This window comes from Pipra filicauda, unplaced genomic scaffold (assembly GCF_003945595.2).
Source record: "Pipra filicauda isolate LSUMZ 115617 unplaced genomic scaffold, ASM394559v2 scaffold81_size6448238_pilon, whole genome shotgun sequence".
NCBI classification, from domain to species: domain Eukaryota; kingdom Metazoa; phylum Chordata; class Aves; order Passeriformes; family Pipridae; genus Pipra; species Pipra filicauda.
In genome coordinates, this window is record NW_024104998.1 from 2,091,586 (window position 1) to 2,109,879 (window position 18,294).

The 18,294-nt window shown below is 38.2% G+C and overlaps 1 protein-coding gene across 1 annotated transcript in view; it reads left to right on the forward strand.

The window, feature by feature from the left end:
• The window catches only part of LOC120325076 (aspartyl/asparaginyl beta-hydroxylase-like), a 45,072-nt gene that overhangs the window by 20,994 nt on the left and 5,784 nt on the right, over window positions 1-18,294 (forward strand). Inside the window, exons 9-12 of the mRNA XM_039390390.1 lie at window positions 1,008-1,145; window positions 7,179-7,314; window positions 8,177-8,268; window positions 13,105-13,238. Of these exons, the coding sequence (XP_039246324.1) occupies window positions 1,008-1,145; window positions 7,179-7,314; window positions 8,177-8,268; window positions 13,105-13,238 (500 nt within the window). The remainder of the gene's footprint in view (window positions 1-1,007; window positions 1,146-7,178; window positions 7,315-8,176; window positions 8,269-13,104; window positions 13,239-18,294) is intronic.

Genomic DNA, 18,294 nt, shown 5'->3' on the forward strand with positions numbered 1-18,294 from the left:
ATGCTTTTCTGTACTTCTAATAAATACTATAAGGCAACATTGTTGCAGACTTTCCTCCACACTTCAAGAGAGTTTTAAAGATCTGAGTACCACATTTTTTAAAAGTTTGAAAAAAATTTACAGATTCTCAAAGAGAATTTTGGCCAGTTTCTGTTCAAGGTGGGGATTGCTGTCTGCTTCAGTCCCTCTGCTCTGGATTTCTTATCCTCATATCTCCCTATTTAGCTGTTCTGTTTTCTGGTCTGTTTGGGGCTTTTTGTGTTGTCTCAAATATTGCAACTGTAGCAATACTGCTGGGCAGGAAAGAGGCAGCTATATATAACCTTCACTGTATATGGTTCGTCACAGTACTACTCATGCTAGATCTTTTCTTTCCAAGCATTCCATTTGCTTTTTTTACAGGGCCTTGTTTTGCTGCATACAGGGGTAAAACAAATTATGTCAAGGGAGAGTAAGACAAGCAAAAGTCTAGTATTAGCCTCCATAGGTTTCTGCCATGTGACTGGTTTGGGTGTGGCAACAAATATTTGAAGAAACTCGTGTATTTAGGTATTAGATAATTAAGAAACAGTTTAGATCCATGAAGCCAGCAGTGTTTTCATCATCACAGCATTTCCGTTGGCAGCAGGAGACAGTTATCTTCAATTCACAGGTAGAGAATTGAAACAGAGAAAAAGGGGTTGACCAAGATGAGAAACAATTGGATCTCCCAAGTCCAAGGACAGGACCTGAATTACTGACCTATATTTTATGTGAATGGTTGTGAGATTATCCTATTTTGTTAATGTTGGATTGGACAGCCTTGGCCAACTGATCTGTTTTGTTATTTGGTGGGGGTTTTTGTTTGTTTGTGGTTTTTTTCCTTAAAGTATTCATTAGTACGTTTTATTAAAAGAATAACCCCAACATCCAAAGAGACGGTCTGTTACCTTGCCAAAAAGTGTTATATTCTTCCTGTAAGAGCTTGGCTGATGTGAATTTGGTTGTTAACAACTACAATCTTTTAGGCATACAAGTGGTATGAACTTGGATACCAAAGAGGTCACTTTGCTTCAGTTTGGCAGCGCTCTCTCTACAATGTCAAGGGACTGAAAGCTCAGCCTTGGTGGACAGCAAGGGAAACTGGTTATACAGAGCTGGTGAAGGTAAAGCTTCTTTATACTTTCATTTTTGTTAAAATTAAAACTATAAGTTATTAAGCAGAGTAAATGCTGATCTGTAAGGTCTGAACTACTGCTTGTGAGTTTCAGACACCACTGTCAGACTGAGTACAACTGAGATACTATAAAATGAACTCAGGCATTTTCAAATTTGAGAATGGTGACAGGATGGCTGAAATGATTAATAAATACAAAATTTGCATGGTAGACAACTGTAACATCTCAAGTGGAAAATGACAGCCAACTTTGGTAATGCCTGGGACACTCACTGTGAATTTTTAATTAGTCAGAAAAGGCCATGTCTTTCAGCCCTTGTGTCATATTTAGTGACTTTGGAAGATTTTAATTGTGTAAGAGAAACAAATGTAGATTCTAGTGATGGATTTAACAAAAGATAATAACATAGAATTTAAATTCTTTAAAGGGTTTTTTATTTATTTAAAAATAGTTTGTGTTCCCAAAATTGCTTAGTTTTTATTATTTATTATAATGTTAATAATAATTCCTAAAAAATTAGAAGAGAACTTTTTTTCGCCTGTATGTTTTAATTATTGGCATGTGGTTTAGAAAAATTATTCTACACAAATTATTTAAAACTATAAATGTTTATTTGCGAGAAACAAGTTCATTCAGAATGGTAGTTTCTTTATACTTTGTTACATATAATGTTAAAAAACCTACTATGGAGGGGTGACTTTATTTAAAAAAAACGAAAGAGGAAGATTGCTCTTTGTTGTGGTTTTGATGGCAGCATAAATAAGGCCGGGAAATTTAGATTAAAATATGATTCTCCAATGCAATCTCAGCAACACAAAAGAGCAGTTAGGTTTATGGACTAGCTTTTGGGAAGATCTGAAATGTGTCCATATTTAACTAATTTTTGAGGAATATGTAGGAATAGAAACTTCCTGCCGTAGAAGATACAGAGAAACTGACAAAGTCTTATCATACTTCTGTCAAACAAATAGAAAATAATGCATATTAGTAGACTGATGTTTTAAAGCTACCTGCAGTGTTGCTGAACAGTCTCTTACATATAAACTGTTCAAATTACCACAGAAGATAATGATCCCTTCACCCTTGGCATGAGTCAGCTTTGAAGGGTGAAAGAATTCAGTTGCTGTTATGAAATGGCCAGAGCTCCACCTTGAAGGGATTTTTTTTCAGTTGAATCAGGACATATATGAAGGTCTTGGTTTGGTTCAGCATCTTGCATGGCTCCTAGAAGAGCTGCTCGGAAGACCAACAAGGATATAAATTCACCCCTGACCTCCACAGCACAGCTGCCTCTCTGGAATCCAGTAATATATCTTCAGTCCAATCATTTGGTGGTATATGTTTCAGCCACCTTTAGTGGTATATGTTTTATTAACAATATGTCACTGAATCTGTATTAAATTGTTTCTTTGAATTTGCTTACATAGATATCATAATTTGGGAGTAGTAAGATTTATATTCTTCAAGATAACATTCACAGTTTAAAGTATGGACGTGTAATGTGAGTTAAATGCATCAGGACAAATATTTGTATTGTATTTCTCCCATAACTCAGAAAGTACTTGAAGTTTTGAAAGAAATCAGGTTTGATTCTAATAACATAAAATGCTGCAAGGAAAAATAGAAGTAGTGTTCTCCAGAAAGTGGCAAAAAATTGTTGATAATGTTGGGTATACTGATTTCTGAAAGAGTCCAAATTATGTACACGATCTAGTTAAAAATCCCCAACACATTATTTCCCCTTTTCACAGAGCAAAAAACAATCAACAGTTATTTCCTACTGCTTCATCTCATTACATTCCTCTTAGGTCTATGTGGGAAATGTGGGAAATGCTTCCAAACCGTAATCATAGAATTCAGTATGGAAAGCTGCTCTACAAAGCACTGGAGGCCCTGACCCTCTTTCCATGTGTTTCACTGCTTGATGTTAAATGTGATGAACTATTTTCAATATCTTGGTAGCTTAATAATGCTAACTGAGGATTTATTCATGGCTGAGATAGTGCTAAAGTTGAACTCTCTGGCAACAATTTGGTTCCTTCCATTAACCGGCACAGCTGTGGTCAGTAGCATCTCCTAGCACAGACCTGGCTTGATTTTGTTATAAAGGGTCATGTAGTTTCTTGGGACTCAAAGAAGTCAGTCTCATGCTCTATTTAGTTTACTATGACCTACTTGCCTGGGTGGCTCCAGAGAGTTTTGGGTTGGGTTTTTTTTGGGGGGGAAGAGGAAGGAAGACTGAGAATATTTCAGTAATGCTTATTAGGATGTGCTAAATCTTGATTAGTGGAACTGTGCTGAAGGGAAGTGGATCTTTGCATCTCTCTAACTGCAGTTCATTGAGGCCTAATGTTTTTGTAATTTCCTTTAAAGAACAGGAAGAGGCACCTGATTTCTCAGGGAGCAGAAAATGTAAACCTTTGTATTAGGAAGTGTGTGGCAAGTGATTTACATAGAAATGTTCTGCTAATGTTTCTCATCTGTAGTATTTCAGGCATTTGGATCTGGAGATTCAAGAAAGTAACTTCCTCTTTTAGTCTCAGCTAAAAGTAAACCTTACTTTTACCTTTGAAAACCTGTCATTTTCCCTTGGGACAATTAGTTTTTCTCCGCCAGTCTTGCTGAGTCATTCCATCTTTCTCTGGTGCCTTTTGTAGAACCTCAGTTATAGCATTATTCTATGCTGGTGCTTGTTTAAAAAATAATAAAGGAGATACCTTGTTGTTAGTTCCTAGAGACTTTTCACTGGTCTGACATTAATACATAGGTAATGACTTAAAGTAACTTTGTCCTTTCTGCATGTTGTGTCCTTTGACTTTTGGAAAGGACCCAAAGGATGCCTTGACAGTAATTTACTGCAGTGGATAGCTGATTGATTAAAGTAGATCTTGTATTGTTGTTTTTTTCTGATGTCTTAGATTTTATTAATTAAAGTACAGCAGGAAAAATACAAAAAGAGAATGAAAGTACTGGCAACAGCACATATCTGTATCATTTTCCATAGATTGACAGGTAGGCCTTAATGGTTTAGCTAATAATAGCTAAAGATCCATAGTTAAGGGAGAAATTAAATTGAAATGTGCATTCAGAGTGTGGTTGGATTCTTTAAGGGAAGCCTTGTGTTGAAAAGGGCAAAGATGATGCATTCAAGTGCTGATGTTTAAGCACTGTGAGTGAGTGAATAGGTGCAAGGAATCTATTTTGAAAGATTTAAAACACTGCCCCTTGCTTGGAGGTCATCAGTGTTACCCAGTGGACATGTGATAACTGTTTGTGAATGCTTTCCTATTCTCTTTTAGTAACAAAGTGAAGTACATTAAGCTCTTCACCATGATTTTATTTTATAGTTCAGTGGATTAAAATGGATGTGTAGTCAGTAGTTACACCTCATGTGAGGGGTAGCAACCTCTTAATCTCTCCCTGTTTCATTTATGACCATGCATTGAAAGGGTTTGACAGCACAGAGTTAAGGATTCTTTCAATAAAATAGTCTCACATAAAAATAAACCAATATTGAGAAATCCCTATTTAAATAAAATCTACACTATTGCCAGATGTACAGCAACTGTAAACTTCTATTGTTAGGAGATGTATTTAAAAAGCCATATGGAGGTTTATGGGAATCAGCTGCTAGCAATTGAGTACATATGCTCCCAATGCTGGTTGACTCCTGATTCTTCACTTGGAATCAGGATATTGCATCAAAGATAGTATGAATTCTTTGCTCTAATCTGGAGCTTGAATTCATACATATGAATGCGTGAGCATGTTTAACTTTTTTCTGTAGGTACCAACTATTGGATCAAGACCTGTAAGTCCAAGTCCTGAACTTAGTCATTATGCTTTAATGGTGTTTTGTGTTCTTACCATTCAAGGTATACCTAAGAGTTTGTAAAATCAGGGGGATCAAGGCTGAGCTGTGTTTGAACTCCCTACTTCATTTCTACCTAGGAGTTGCCTGTTGCTCATTATAAAGCACTATCAGTGTGTTTTACAGATGGGGTCCAGGTTTTCAGGAGTACAGAAACCCTATTGATTTCAGAGCAATTTCTGTCTAAAACCATTGAGGAGTTAGTTCAAAATCAATGGTATACATCCAAATAACTTTATATCCAAAAGGCCAGGGAAGGAGCCTTTAAATGCAAGGACAAACACCTTTACAGGTTAACATTCAGCCTGTGGCACTTGTAGAAGTGACAATGCAAGTCCTTGGACCACCAGTGCTCTTCATGCATCATCTTTTCTGCATTGGGTGAATGCTCCTTCTTACCTTTTTTCCTTTACTGAGTGAGTAGGAGGAGGTTGAGGAAACACAAAAGCTCTTGTAATATCTCGAAAAGTTTTCCAGTTTTGTTATCCATATAACTTTAAATTCAGGCTAGTGTGGATGTAAGTCAGTTTTTTCTTTCTCTTCTCCAGCCAGTGCAAAACCAGGTACTCAAGCTGGTATTTCCTTTTGTGTATACCATAATGCTGAATCAGTAGCAGCAATATTCATCTCTGATTGCCATATTCATCTCTGATTAGGTGGAAATTTTCAGTCTGTTTTGTGCCCTGCATTTTGAAAAAGTCAGTTTTCCAAAGATATTAAAAAAAAATCCTGACACCTGCATTTTTATTTAATGTTAACTGTTGAATGAATCTTATAGGAACCATCAGTGAGGGAGAATAAGGTGAATGCACTGGGAAAAATAAGGGCTGCTCTCCCTCTTCTGAGGGGTGGGAGAGAAAACAGTTTGTTACTAAGAAAAGATTACTGTAATAACAGAAATTACATCCATACTTTCATAGGTCTTAGCCTACCTAAAATTGTTCTAGTGGGAGAAAGTAGGTATATTAGACAGCATGTTCTAGGCATGGCTTACTTTGTTGAGCCTTTTATGAGCGATCAATGTATGACCTATTTTGTCAGGTCAACTCGTCTTTTAAGTAAAAAAAAACTCAAGTGGAAAATGCAACTGTTTAATTTAAATGGGGAAGGCTAATAACTGTATGGAGTTTTAAGAGTAAAAGGGGGCAGTTATATCACCTAGTCTGCTCTGTGTTATACAACTTTTGAGTTTTACTCAGTTTTACACATCATATAAAGAGGTAGTGTGGGAACATACCATAGCTTGTTTTAGTGTGAAATGGATTGAAAATGTCTTACAGAAACGCTTTGTTCAAAACCACAAAGGAAAAATGAAAACTATTCACCCAAAATAAGGTTTAGTGAGAAAAGTAAGCTGCTGGGAAATTGAAGTTACTTTTATCCAGATCCGTTGTTATACTGTGGGGTTTCCATTTATATAGCTATAATATTAAAACAAATTATTATTGGTAGAATAAAAGATTTTCTGCATGTATGATGTCCTAAGGCAGCAGAGAACAGAAATTCTACTATTTTGTGTGTTTGATACGTATGAAGTGTAAGGCAGCTTACGTGTTCTTAACGGTTGTGTCCGTAAATCATCACCTGGCATTTCCAGTAATATATGATTTTTTCAATAGCATCAGCATGTGCAAGTGAATCTCTGTGAGCCTTTTTGAAGGTTTAAATCATAAATTTCCACTTAAGTGGTGTGTTTACATTTGTCCTCTTTGAACTGTAATATTCTGCCAACAGCTGGAGTTCCAGGTTATGTGAGTGGTTTTCTAGTTGCAGGAATGATTCCAGGTCACATGTGCAGCATTTAGGAAGATCAATACATTTAGCTTGCAATACAAAACGATCAGGGAAAGAGCCCTTAGGCTCATCAAAAAGCAAGTCAAAGTGAGGCCTAGGCTGCAAAGAAGCTGAGGATTGTTGAAATTTTACAATGCCAATGTAATTGACTTCAAAGAATGCTGTGAAAGTTGATTTTCCTGCCTTTGCATGTCAGAAGGGAATAGACTATAAAGCAACTTGATAATAATGATGAACATTTAGTTTTAGTGGTTTTAAATTTTAAAAAAAAGGTTAATAATGGCAGGGAAAAATAAAAATGTTACTAAAGCCAAATGCAGTAAATTCTCAGTGCAGTAACATGGCTCTCACAACAGTCCTTAGAGAAAAACTGGAAGCTCATTCGGGATGAGGGTCTTGCTGTGATGGATAAAAAAAGCAGCCTCTTCCTACCTGAAGATGAGAATCTACGAGAAAAAGGAGACTGGAGCCAGTTTACCTTATGGCAACAAGGTAAAACATGTTCTATTTCTTCTCTTACCCCAATTTCACTTTCTCAAACTAACATAGTGTAATGAGGAGTAGCAACACAGTTTTTTCCAGAACTGTTTTTGTCATTGCTATGTACAGAAGAAGGGAACTAATAAAATAGTGTCTAGACCTCTGTGACAATAAACAGGAGTTCTTTATTCTAATTTGTGTTGTCCCCATGCACTTCTAGGAGTCCCTCGAGTATTGTAAGTGTTAAATGAGAGTATTTTTGTCCTGGCAAGGCTGCCAACATTTTGCATGGCAATGCATAGTACAGATCAGCCTGAGGGAAGATGAGGACTTGGGAGAAAGCACATCCTTAATACTGTCTTGCCAGCTATGTGAGGTCTATCATGCAGAAATTGCATGAGCAAAAGAATATGACTTTGATAAGCCTGCTGCCCTGCCCCTGAGCTGTGCAGTGGGAGGTCCAACTATGAGAATGCCCTGAATTCTTCTAAAACTCTGCAGATGAAAGAGTACCGTAAAATAAAATATTAATAGCAACTTATATCAAAATGTAATCTGGTATTGAAATGGTATGATATTGGTGGCATTTTTAATCTTTTTTTTTCTATGCAGCCTCATTAATGTTTATACTTTTAGAATAATACTTTCAAAGTGATAACCTGGTGTTCACAAATAATTTAAAAGCAAATGTGCATGCTACTGGTATTACAACATGCAGCTACTTCAGTTGCACAATCTGTAAAATGGGAATAATAATATTTACTTGTCTTTCAGCATCAGCTCTTTGACATCTTTGTTGCTCTTCTGTAAAGCAGAAAACAGGGAAGTGTTCATTCATTGCTCTTACCAATACTCTATCCATTATTTTAACTAGGAAGAAAAAATGAGAATGCTTGTAAAAGTGTTCCGAAAACATGTGCTTTATTGGAAAGATTCCCGGAAGCTACTGGCTGCAGAAGAGGGCAGGTACCTGGCAAACTTCTTCATATTTGCAAATTCTTAATGCTGGGAGCTGGAGATTTTGAGGAGTACAGGGATATACATATAGAGGGATGCACAGCTTTGGTATATGACGATTCAAGCACATGATAAATTTAACAGCAAAAATATGCCCAATTTTAGCTGTCAGTAAATACCAGGTGAAATATGTTAGCTGAAGTATTTCTACAGACTCTTAAGTTGAGCCATTTTACCTTGTGTTTCCTGGGAGGTCCTGGTAGGTAAGTAGTTATTTTCCGTGAGTCAACCAATAAGTAATGACTTACTAACCCTCAACCTGAAGTGACGTGATCTGACTCATAGCTTAACTCTGCTTTGAGCAGGAGATTGCATTACGTCCTTTCTAACCTGAATTTTTTTTTCTGATCTGAACCTAACTTTACATGACTAATTCAGTGATCCAGATTCTAACTGTGACAAACTTCACCTCTTTACCCAAGCCTGGCTGCATTAGACAGAGAGTCACCTTGTGGAAGTCAAATAGCAGTACTACTGTCACATACATCTTTCCTAAAGGTAAAGGAAAGAAATTTTACATCCATGAGCTGTGGCTGTGGGTGCCAGCAAAGTTTGTTTCAAGTGCCAACACTGACTATTCGGCTATAAGTTAACCTCATTAAATCATGCAGTAGATTTGTATGGCATGGATCAATACACATGCAGCTGAATGAATGGCCCAACACAGCTATGGAATCATGAGATTCCATAGGACAGAATTTTTCATTTTTTTTCCAAGTTATTATCATCATGGCTAGGCTTCGTGAACGAAGATTTGGGAAAGGCTCTATTCACATTTGTTACAACCAAGTTATTATATTTTATCCATAATGACTATGAGAATAACCTTCACATGCCAAAATTAAGGATGCAAAAGCTGGAAAACACAGTGCTAGCATAATCCTAATTCAGAGCCTTGAGAGTATGTGTTCATCTTTTTCACCAGACTCCTGCTTTTAATGTGCCGAACTACACTGGATGGCCACTGTTGTGGGAATGAACAAGGTTGTTGTTTCACTGATTTATCAGCAAAGGCTGATTGCAGTGAATATAACTGATGAATGAAGTCATCACGGTCAGTGTGGCTAACAACAAGAAAACTTCTCTCTGTGGCATCTGTAGCCAAAATGGATCTGTCCCAGAGAGCAAATTCTCTTTGAGAGCTTACTATTTTGTTAATCATTTTTGGTGCCCTACATGTTATCACTAGGATATGGTTTGCAGAAAGAGTGTGCATTTGCAGCTATTTCTGTAGTCATGTGTTTTGAACATATAAATGTAAAATAATCTGAAAAGTGATGCTCTATAAATCTGAAGGTTTACATCCAAAATTAGGGGATGCCTAGGCCAATTTTAGTCTTATACTAGCCATGACTCAGATTTTACTGGCAAGTTAAATTTTAAATATCAGATGATCTCTATTCACATACTGAAACACTGGGAAGCAATGGGAACAGACACAATGAGGAAATAAGGAATTCTGTCATAGGTAGATCATTTGGATGCTCTGGACACCTCATGTAGTGACAAAGCTAAAAGAAATGTAAAATAATCAACTACTTGCTCAGTGCTGCTGAGAGACTGTGTGGAACAATAGCAAGTGATCATATTATTTAAAATTATGTAATTCTTCTTAAAAATAGCAGTATACTAAAAGTATCAGAGGTAGGTTTAATTCTGGGCGTTTCTTAACTCTTCAGAGTTTTACATTACAACCATGGTAGTTTAGAACTGTTCATCTATAGCACTTGAGTACAGCAAGATATAATAGATATAATATGTCTGTGAATAGATATAATTCACAGACATATTCAGACTGATTTGCTTGGGCAGATAATGTATGTGACAGTAATCAATCTGCAGTGCTGGCATGTTAGCATTTAAAAATTGTTTATCTTGGATATTAGTAACTATCCTGCATAGCCGGTGGTTTACATTGCATTAGGGTCTGACAGGGCAATTAACACATCACAGTGTAACAGAGGTTGGATTGAAGGATCTGTGTTCACCATGGCCACTGGAGCTTTTCACTTCTGTTAGAAGAAACTGCTGGTAAGATGAAACCTCAGACACCGAGAATAACTGTGGCATTAAACACACACAGATAATGACTGTGTTTCAGTTGGAGAGCAAGCAACACATTAATCTGTAAGATTTATCAAAATTCATCTCTCCCAACTAAATGTGCAGATTTCTCAGGTGAAAAGATGCTTCTCACCACTGTCATGCATTAGTCACACTTCCTGTTCATTGAATTGTAGAATGTACCAAAAAGGATGAGAAGAAAAGGGACATCTGGAGATTATTTAGTCCAACCCCTTGCTCAAAACATGATGAGCTAGAGCAGATTGCTGAGGACTGTGTCCAGTCATGTTTTGAATGCCTTTGAGGATAGAGACTCTACAGCCTCTCTGGACAACCTGTTCCTGTGTACAATAAAAAAGTGTTTTCTTATGCTTAAATGGTATATCCTGTATTTCAATCTGTGTCCATTGCCTCTTTGCTTTTCATGGATACCGTTGTCTTTTTCACTCCTCTCATCAGATATTTATATACATTGATAAGATCCCTCTTTGAATCTTATGTTCTCCAGGCCAAGGAGTCCCAACTGCCTCAGCTTCCCCTTGTATGTTAGATTCTCCAATTCCTAAATCACCTTTATACCCCTTCACTAGACTTGCTCCAGTGTGTCCATGTCTCTCTCACATTAGACAGCACAGAACTGGATCCAGCACTCAAAGGTCTCACCAACTCTGAGGGGAAGGATAACCTCCCTCAACCTGCTACCAGAGCTCTCCATAATGCAGCCCTGGAATCTGTTGGGAATCTTTGGTGCAAGGGCACATTTATGGCTCGTGTTCAGACTGGACACCATGAGGGCCCTGCTATGAGGACCCCACAGTCTTTTTCTAGAAAGTTGCTTTCCAGACAGTTGTCCACCAGCCTGTATTGGTGCATGGAGTTATGCCTCCCCAGTGAAGAACTTTGCTCTTCATTTTGTCGAATGTTGTAAGATTCCTGTTTCTTCCTTTCTCCATCCTGCCAAAGTCCCTATGAAGGGCAGCAAAAAAAAATAAAAGTAGCGTATCAGCCATTCCTATCCAGTTTCTATCATCTGCAAACTTGCTGAGGGGAATGCACTCTGTCCCATCTTCTGAGTCGTTGTGAAGCTATTAAATAGTGCTTGACCCAGTATTGAGCCCTGGGGAACACCTCTGATGAGTGGCCTCCTGCTGGACTTTGTGCCTCTGATCACAATTATTTGAGCCTGGCTTAAATGCCAGGTTTCAATCCACTTCACTGAGAACTTACCTAGATCTTATTTCATCAGTTTTTCAATGAGGATGTTTATGGCAGACAGTGTTCAAAGTCTTACTGAAGTTGAGATAAACTATATGCACCAAGCTAGACACCTCACCATAGAAACCTGGTATAGTACAATATCCCCTTCATAAACCTATGCTGACTATTCCCGGGCATATTCTTTTCCTTCATGTGTTTGAAAATTGTTTCCAGGATTATTTGCTCCATCACATTCTCAAGGATCAAGGTGAGGCTAACTAGATGGTAGTTCCTTAGATCATTCTACTTGCCCTTCTTGAAGATAGGAACAATGTTTGCTTTCTACTAGTCCTCAGAGACTTCTGCTGGCAGCAATGGTCTTTCAAAGATTGTGTGGATTGCATATGGATTCGCAAAATTGTCCATCTCCCTCAGGTCTCATGGGTGGATCCCATCAGGACTCATGGACCAGGTTGTTGAGTTGGTTTAAATGTTCCTTAACCTGATCCTTCTCCACAGAAGATAAGTCGTGTGCTGCAGACTATTTCTCTGGTCTCAGGTGCCTGTATTCCTGAAACTCAGCCAGATGAGTAAAGATTGAGGCAAAGAAGGCATGTAGTACCTCAGCCTTTTCCATGTCCTTTGTCATTATTCTGCCACATTTAGTACCTGGCCCGTGTTTTCTCTAGACTTCCTTTTACTGCTGATGTATTTGTAGAAATCTTTCTTGTTACCCTTCAATTCCATCTCCAGATTCAGCAGCAGGAGACCTTTGACTTTCCTAACCTCATCCCTGCACGTGCGGAGAGTGTCTCTACAGTCTTCCTGGGTGACCTGACCCTGCTTCCATCTCTTGTATGACTCCTTTTTGTGTTTCAATTTTATCTGGGTTGCCATGCTCCCTGCAAATGGGGATTCTTGAGTTTGGACAAGGTACTATTTATCAGCTGTCCTAGACCCCTCTTCTCTCATGGGGTTTTTCCCAGGAGATCCCTGAATAATCCCTGTTTTCATGAAGCTCCAAATAATAATTCTGCTTTGTATGTTTCTCCATCATCTCATGGTCTTGAACTCCACCATCTCACAGTTGCTCCAGTCCAGGCTGACAGTGACCTTCACAGACGTCATCTGAGAGGGGCTGGCCTGTCTGATAAACACAAGCCTTGTGTCTCCTTTTGTCCATCCTTCTAAAAGACGAGTGTCTGTAAGTCTTTCTGATTGTAGATAGAAGATAATTATTTTCAACCTGAAATATTTTCAACCTGGTTATTTTAAGTAAAATACAGTTATGTACTATTACATACAAACATGTTCCTGGATGCACACACATCCCATAAGATGTGTTTTTTGTAGTATTGAATGCCTTTAGGGCATGAGAAAGAGCAGTTGTTGCTGAGATTCTAACAAAAGGTTACATTACACTTTTCACCTATCATCGAGGATGAGAAAAAATGAAATCCTGAACTCCCAGCAGCATGACTGTGAAGTGGAATGTGTTGAAAATCTGCCTTTCTCTTCTTGCAGATCAAATATTCTATCATGCACCCTGGGACTCATGTCTGGCCCCACACAGGGCCCACAAATTGTCGGCTGAGGATGCATTTGGGCTTGGTGATACCTAAGGAAGGCTGCAGAATACGGTGTGCCCAAGAGAACAGGTATGGTTGGGGGCCTTTGGTTTGTGGGTTTTTTTGTTGGTTTTTTTGTTTGTTTGTTTTTTAATTTTTGGGGTTTTTTTGTTTGGTTGTTTGTTTGTTTTTTGGTTTTTTGTTGTTGGTTTCTCATTGTGGTTTTTTGACACTTTCCTCAAGACTGAAAAAGGAATGGGACAGCAGGTAATTTAAAAAAATAATGGGGTGTTTTATTGATCAGGAGGTGTAATATTTTTCATTAAACAGGTGGTTTAAACCGTAATGCTTGGTACAAACATATAAATATCAGTTCTCAAACAATGCCAGGAGAACCTTTGGAGACAAAGCTGCTCTTCTCTGCTATGGCATGGAAATAACAGTGAGTTTTGTCAGTGGGGTCTCTCTGTGTTTACTTTTACAATGCCAGTCTGATATTGCTGCCAACAGAGTTCCTCTATTTATTTTGATTTTGGGGAGACTTCATTGCCTCTTCACAGAAGCTAAGACTAAGCTAGACCTGCATTTTTACCACTGTGACAGAATACTCTGGTATATCTGACAAAAGCTTCCTTTTAAGCTGGTATTATTTGTTATAATTCAGTTAAAATTATTCCAGTTGATTTCAGGATGAAGACATCTATGAAGTGTTTGGCCCAGTGAGTTACACAGGTGGCGATTTTTTTAAAGTGCATTTTAAGTAAAATTTCTTACCCCTTAGAGAAAAATTATACTGACTTGAAGACCAGTTTTATCTCTGTTTGTTTGGTCCTAAAACCAAAATAAAATGCAACAGCTGATACTTTTGCAATCACATACTCCTCTGAGAAATATGAGAAAATTTTATAATTGCATTATATTATTAAACACAGACAGGAAAAATATAGTATTAACTATATTGCTTTTTGTTTACAGACTCAATTTGCTGAGACTTAGGTGAAATTCTCATAATGTTTAATATCTATATGTATATTTTTAAATATTCTTGTCTTGTCTGCAGCATCTGAGTGCAACAAACATTAATTTTGAACTCTTTCTGTGGTAGTAATGTACAGATTAATGTGATATTGAAAAATGAAATGCCACTCTTGTCTGCATGACTGCAATACATAGCAAAGAATTCTTTCTGCATAACATTTGAAAACAACTACAAGAAATCTTTAGAAATTTTGAGGTTAGAAGTATCCAGCTTTTAATAACCAAAAGTGTTGTTACTATACACTCTTGCCAACAAATAGCTTATTTAATTATTTGTCATAGTCAGTGTTACAATCTACACTTTATCTAGGTTGTGATGGACATTTGTTTCTATCATCCCAGTCCAATATCCAAAATAAGCTGGCTGGAGGGAGAGGTAGCTAACAGGCTTAGAGGACTAATGTGGAGGTGTGGAGTCTTTTCACTTTAGGACATTGTTGTGAATTCAGGTTGGTGGTGACTGAATAGCATTGCCATTTGGTGGCTGTCTTGTAGCTGTTGTGAAGAAAGTAGTGGTTTTGGTCTGCTTCCAAGAGAGCAGGTGTCCACAGCTCACCATCCATTATTGAGGCTGGTACCCTTCTTTGTCTTAACCTGAACAGAAGGGATAGTCTGTGGAGAACAAACTTAACTACCTCCTTGGTAGCAACACCCCCTCAAAGTCAAGAGTGGAAGAATGCCTGTTGCTGCAGACAGAGCTCAGAGCATGTCAGCGTCCAGGTTCCTGAACCTGGCTCTGTCTTGTGCACCCATTTGAAATGTGAAACATTCAAGAGTTGACTACAGCCCATGCTGGAACACGTTAATGTCAGTTGCTTCTCGTAAAAGCTATGCATTCAGAATAAAAGACAAGATTTTTCCTGGAAGTGTTCAAAGTGTGTCTACTGCTGTCACTGAAAGGGTTTTTATACATCCCTTCCCCATGAAAGAGAGGTGAGTGAACTACTGTCAAAAATAATGGTGCCAGGAGAAGACCTCTCCTCCTGGTGGTTCAGAGCAGTGGTAAAGTAGTGGCTTCAAATAGGAGATCTGCCTTTTCTGATCTTCTCTGCCACTGCTGTATGTATGAGAGAGCAAACAATGACAGTGTTGTGCTTGATTACCTCAGTGCCACACAGCCTGGTTGTTTACAAGGGCAAAGTTACCATGCAGCTCATCCTTTGATGGACAGGCAACTCAACAGTGTCTAGTACTGTATTTTACTCCTTCACTTGTAGAAGAGGTTTTTTTGCAGCTGTTAGGAGTTGGTATACCTTGTGGTTGAGGGTCATGAAGCTGATTGGAGGGATAGAACACCTCTGCTATGAGGAAAAGCTGAGACATCTGGAGCTGTTCAGCTTGGAGAAGAGAAGGCTCCAGGGAGACCTCATTGCAGCCTATCAGTATTTAATGGGGCTTATAAGAAAGATGAGGACAGTCTTTATCAGATAGGTTGCAAAAGAACAAGGAGTAATGGTTTTAAATTAAAAGAGGGTCGATTTAGATTAGATATAAGGAAGAAGATTTTTATAGAGAGGATGGTGAGACACTGGAACAGGTTGCTCACAGAGATGGTAGATACTCCATCCCTGGAAACATTCAAGCTGAAGCCTGGAGTGGGCTCTGAGCAACTTGACTGAATTGAAGATGTCCCTGCTCATTGCAGGAAGGTGGACTAGATGGCCTTTAAAGCTTCCTTTCAACCTAAACTATTCCCTGATTCTATGTTTCTTGTTCAGTACAGCTGTGGTCATTTTAAGTTGTTGGGCCATTTTGAAGTCCCAGCTCTGTAAAACTTAGGGTACAATGCACAAAAATGGTAGGTAAATAATATTTAGTTATTATAATCAAACATCGCTGTCAGGCAACACAATCTTATTTTGACGTGAAGGTGCAGAGTTACAGCCTTATGCGGAAGCCAGTCCGAGATCTCACCTTTAACAGCTGTGAAGGTGATACGGAAACTACCCCAACGTAGCTCAGCATCAGAGCAGAAGAGTATGGTTGCTATGTTACCACTGTGAAGTGTTTCTCACACCATCAGGCCTCTAGAAAGTATTTATTTGCATTCTAATGGTCGGGTTTGTAGCTCTTTCAAAAGGGGCTAATAGTTCTGTCAACTTTATGACTTTTCTTTTGTTGTGCAAAACAGACCATCCCATTATGATGCAAATGACAGATCCTAGGTTTTAACCTCTGAAGCTACTTCATCGGGATGCCTGGAGTTTTTATTGTCCTTAACTGAGCTGCACTTTCAGGCTATTTAGATCAGGTTTTTTCAGGCTCGCTTTACTTTAAAAAAACAGAAACAAAAAGAAAATTTCAGGAAAAAAGAAAACAACAAACAAATCAAAACAAAACAAAAACCCTGCAAACACTAATAGTAAAAAGCCCAACCAAACAAAAAAACCCAAACCAACTGAAAATCCAACTATTTGCCTCAACAACAAAAACAACACCAAAATTCAATTGCCCCAAACAAAAGCAAAACCAAATCCCCCAACCCCTACCCAAAACACCCCCACCAACCCCCCCCCCAAAAAACTTCCCTAAAAAAACCATAAACAACCCCCTCAAAAAAAAAAAACGAAAAAACAAACAAAAAAACCCCACCAAAAAAATAAAAACCACCAAAACCCAAACAAACAAATACCAAAGCAAAACAAAAAGACAATCCAAAGTCTGCTTGAATTTTTTTACCACATTATAGCACTGCAAGTGATTGACTTGAATAAGACCAATGTAACTTTATTGCAGTAGCAGCAACTCAGGGTCTATATGACATAGAACATTTTTATTGCCAGATAACTAATGTGAGAGCAAAAAAACCTCCACATGATGCACATAGCTGAAACCTGCAAAAGGCTGGTTATCTGGGCCTTCAAGGCTGACGTCTGTATGCAAGTCAGTGTGAATTTTTTTACTATCTTATGCTTTCTGGTTTATCTACTCTTGCTTAAATTATGTTTAGATGATCATTTCAGTTGAAATTATCCGATTTCAATTTCCATTTCTCTTCAGAACATTACAGCACAACTCCATACATTTTGATGTTTTTGCTTTTGTTGAATTAAAAATTAAAAGTACGGAGATGAATTTATTTTTCAGCCTGGTTTTGAAAGAAGTTGTTTTCTCTGTGAATGGACACAGCTGAATGAGCTTAAGCAGTGCATTTCCATCTTTGATGGCAAGGCTTTTGTTTCTTTACCTTTGTTACTGTCCATAGTGCTTAACTCCCTTTAAGGGCATCCATTCTCTTGAACTGCTTCAGCTACTAAGGAATTCTGCTAAAACACTTGATTATGTAGAGTGTTCATTGTAGAGTGGCTTTAGGAAGGAAAGCTTTGCCCATTGTTAATTTGACTGTTCTTCATCCAGTCTCACCTGAAGGGATATAATCAGGTGTTAAACTTCAAAATTATGAATCCAGGTCTCAGCAGGCTGGAGAAGCATGCCAGCTGAAACTTGATTAAGTTCAACACTGGCAAATACAAAGCCCTGCAGCTGATAAGAGATCAACACCTTGTTACACCTTGTGACTGCATGGAAAAGCAGCTTAGCAGAAAAGGGCTTAAGGGTCCTAGGGGCCAAGTTGAACATGACTTACAAACTTCTTTTGGCTTGATGAAGGGTAGCTGTGTACTGGACTGTATTAATAATAAAGTTTGTAGGAAGCAGTTTGAGGAATGCAATTTTTTCCCCTCTCTACTCAAGACACTGCCTCTGGAGTACTATGTCCAGTATGGGACTCTTCAGTACAAAACAAGTCATTGATAAACTAGAGGGACTCCAGTGGAGGATGAAAAGATGATTAGGAGACTGGAGAAGCTGAACAAACTGGTTTGGAGTCTCAAAACAAGAAGGCTAAAGAGGAGCATAGTTACTGTCTTCAACTACTAATGAGTGACTATGCAGAAGACAGAGCCAGGCTCTTTTCAGAGAGGTGCAGTTATAGAATGAGAAGTAATGGATGCAAGTGACAGTGTGAAGATAACAGGTACCCCCAAAATGCCAGGCAGTGGAAGGATTTCAGAAAAATTTATTCTGAAGTCCAGAACACTAGACTTACAAGGGAAAATTCCTAACAGTGTTTGAACACTGAGCCTGAGAAAGGCACGCCCCTTCGTTT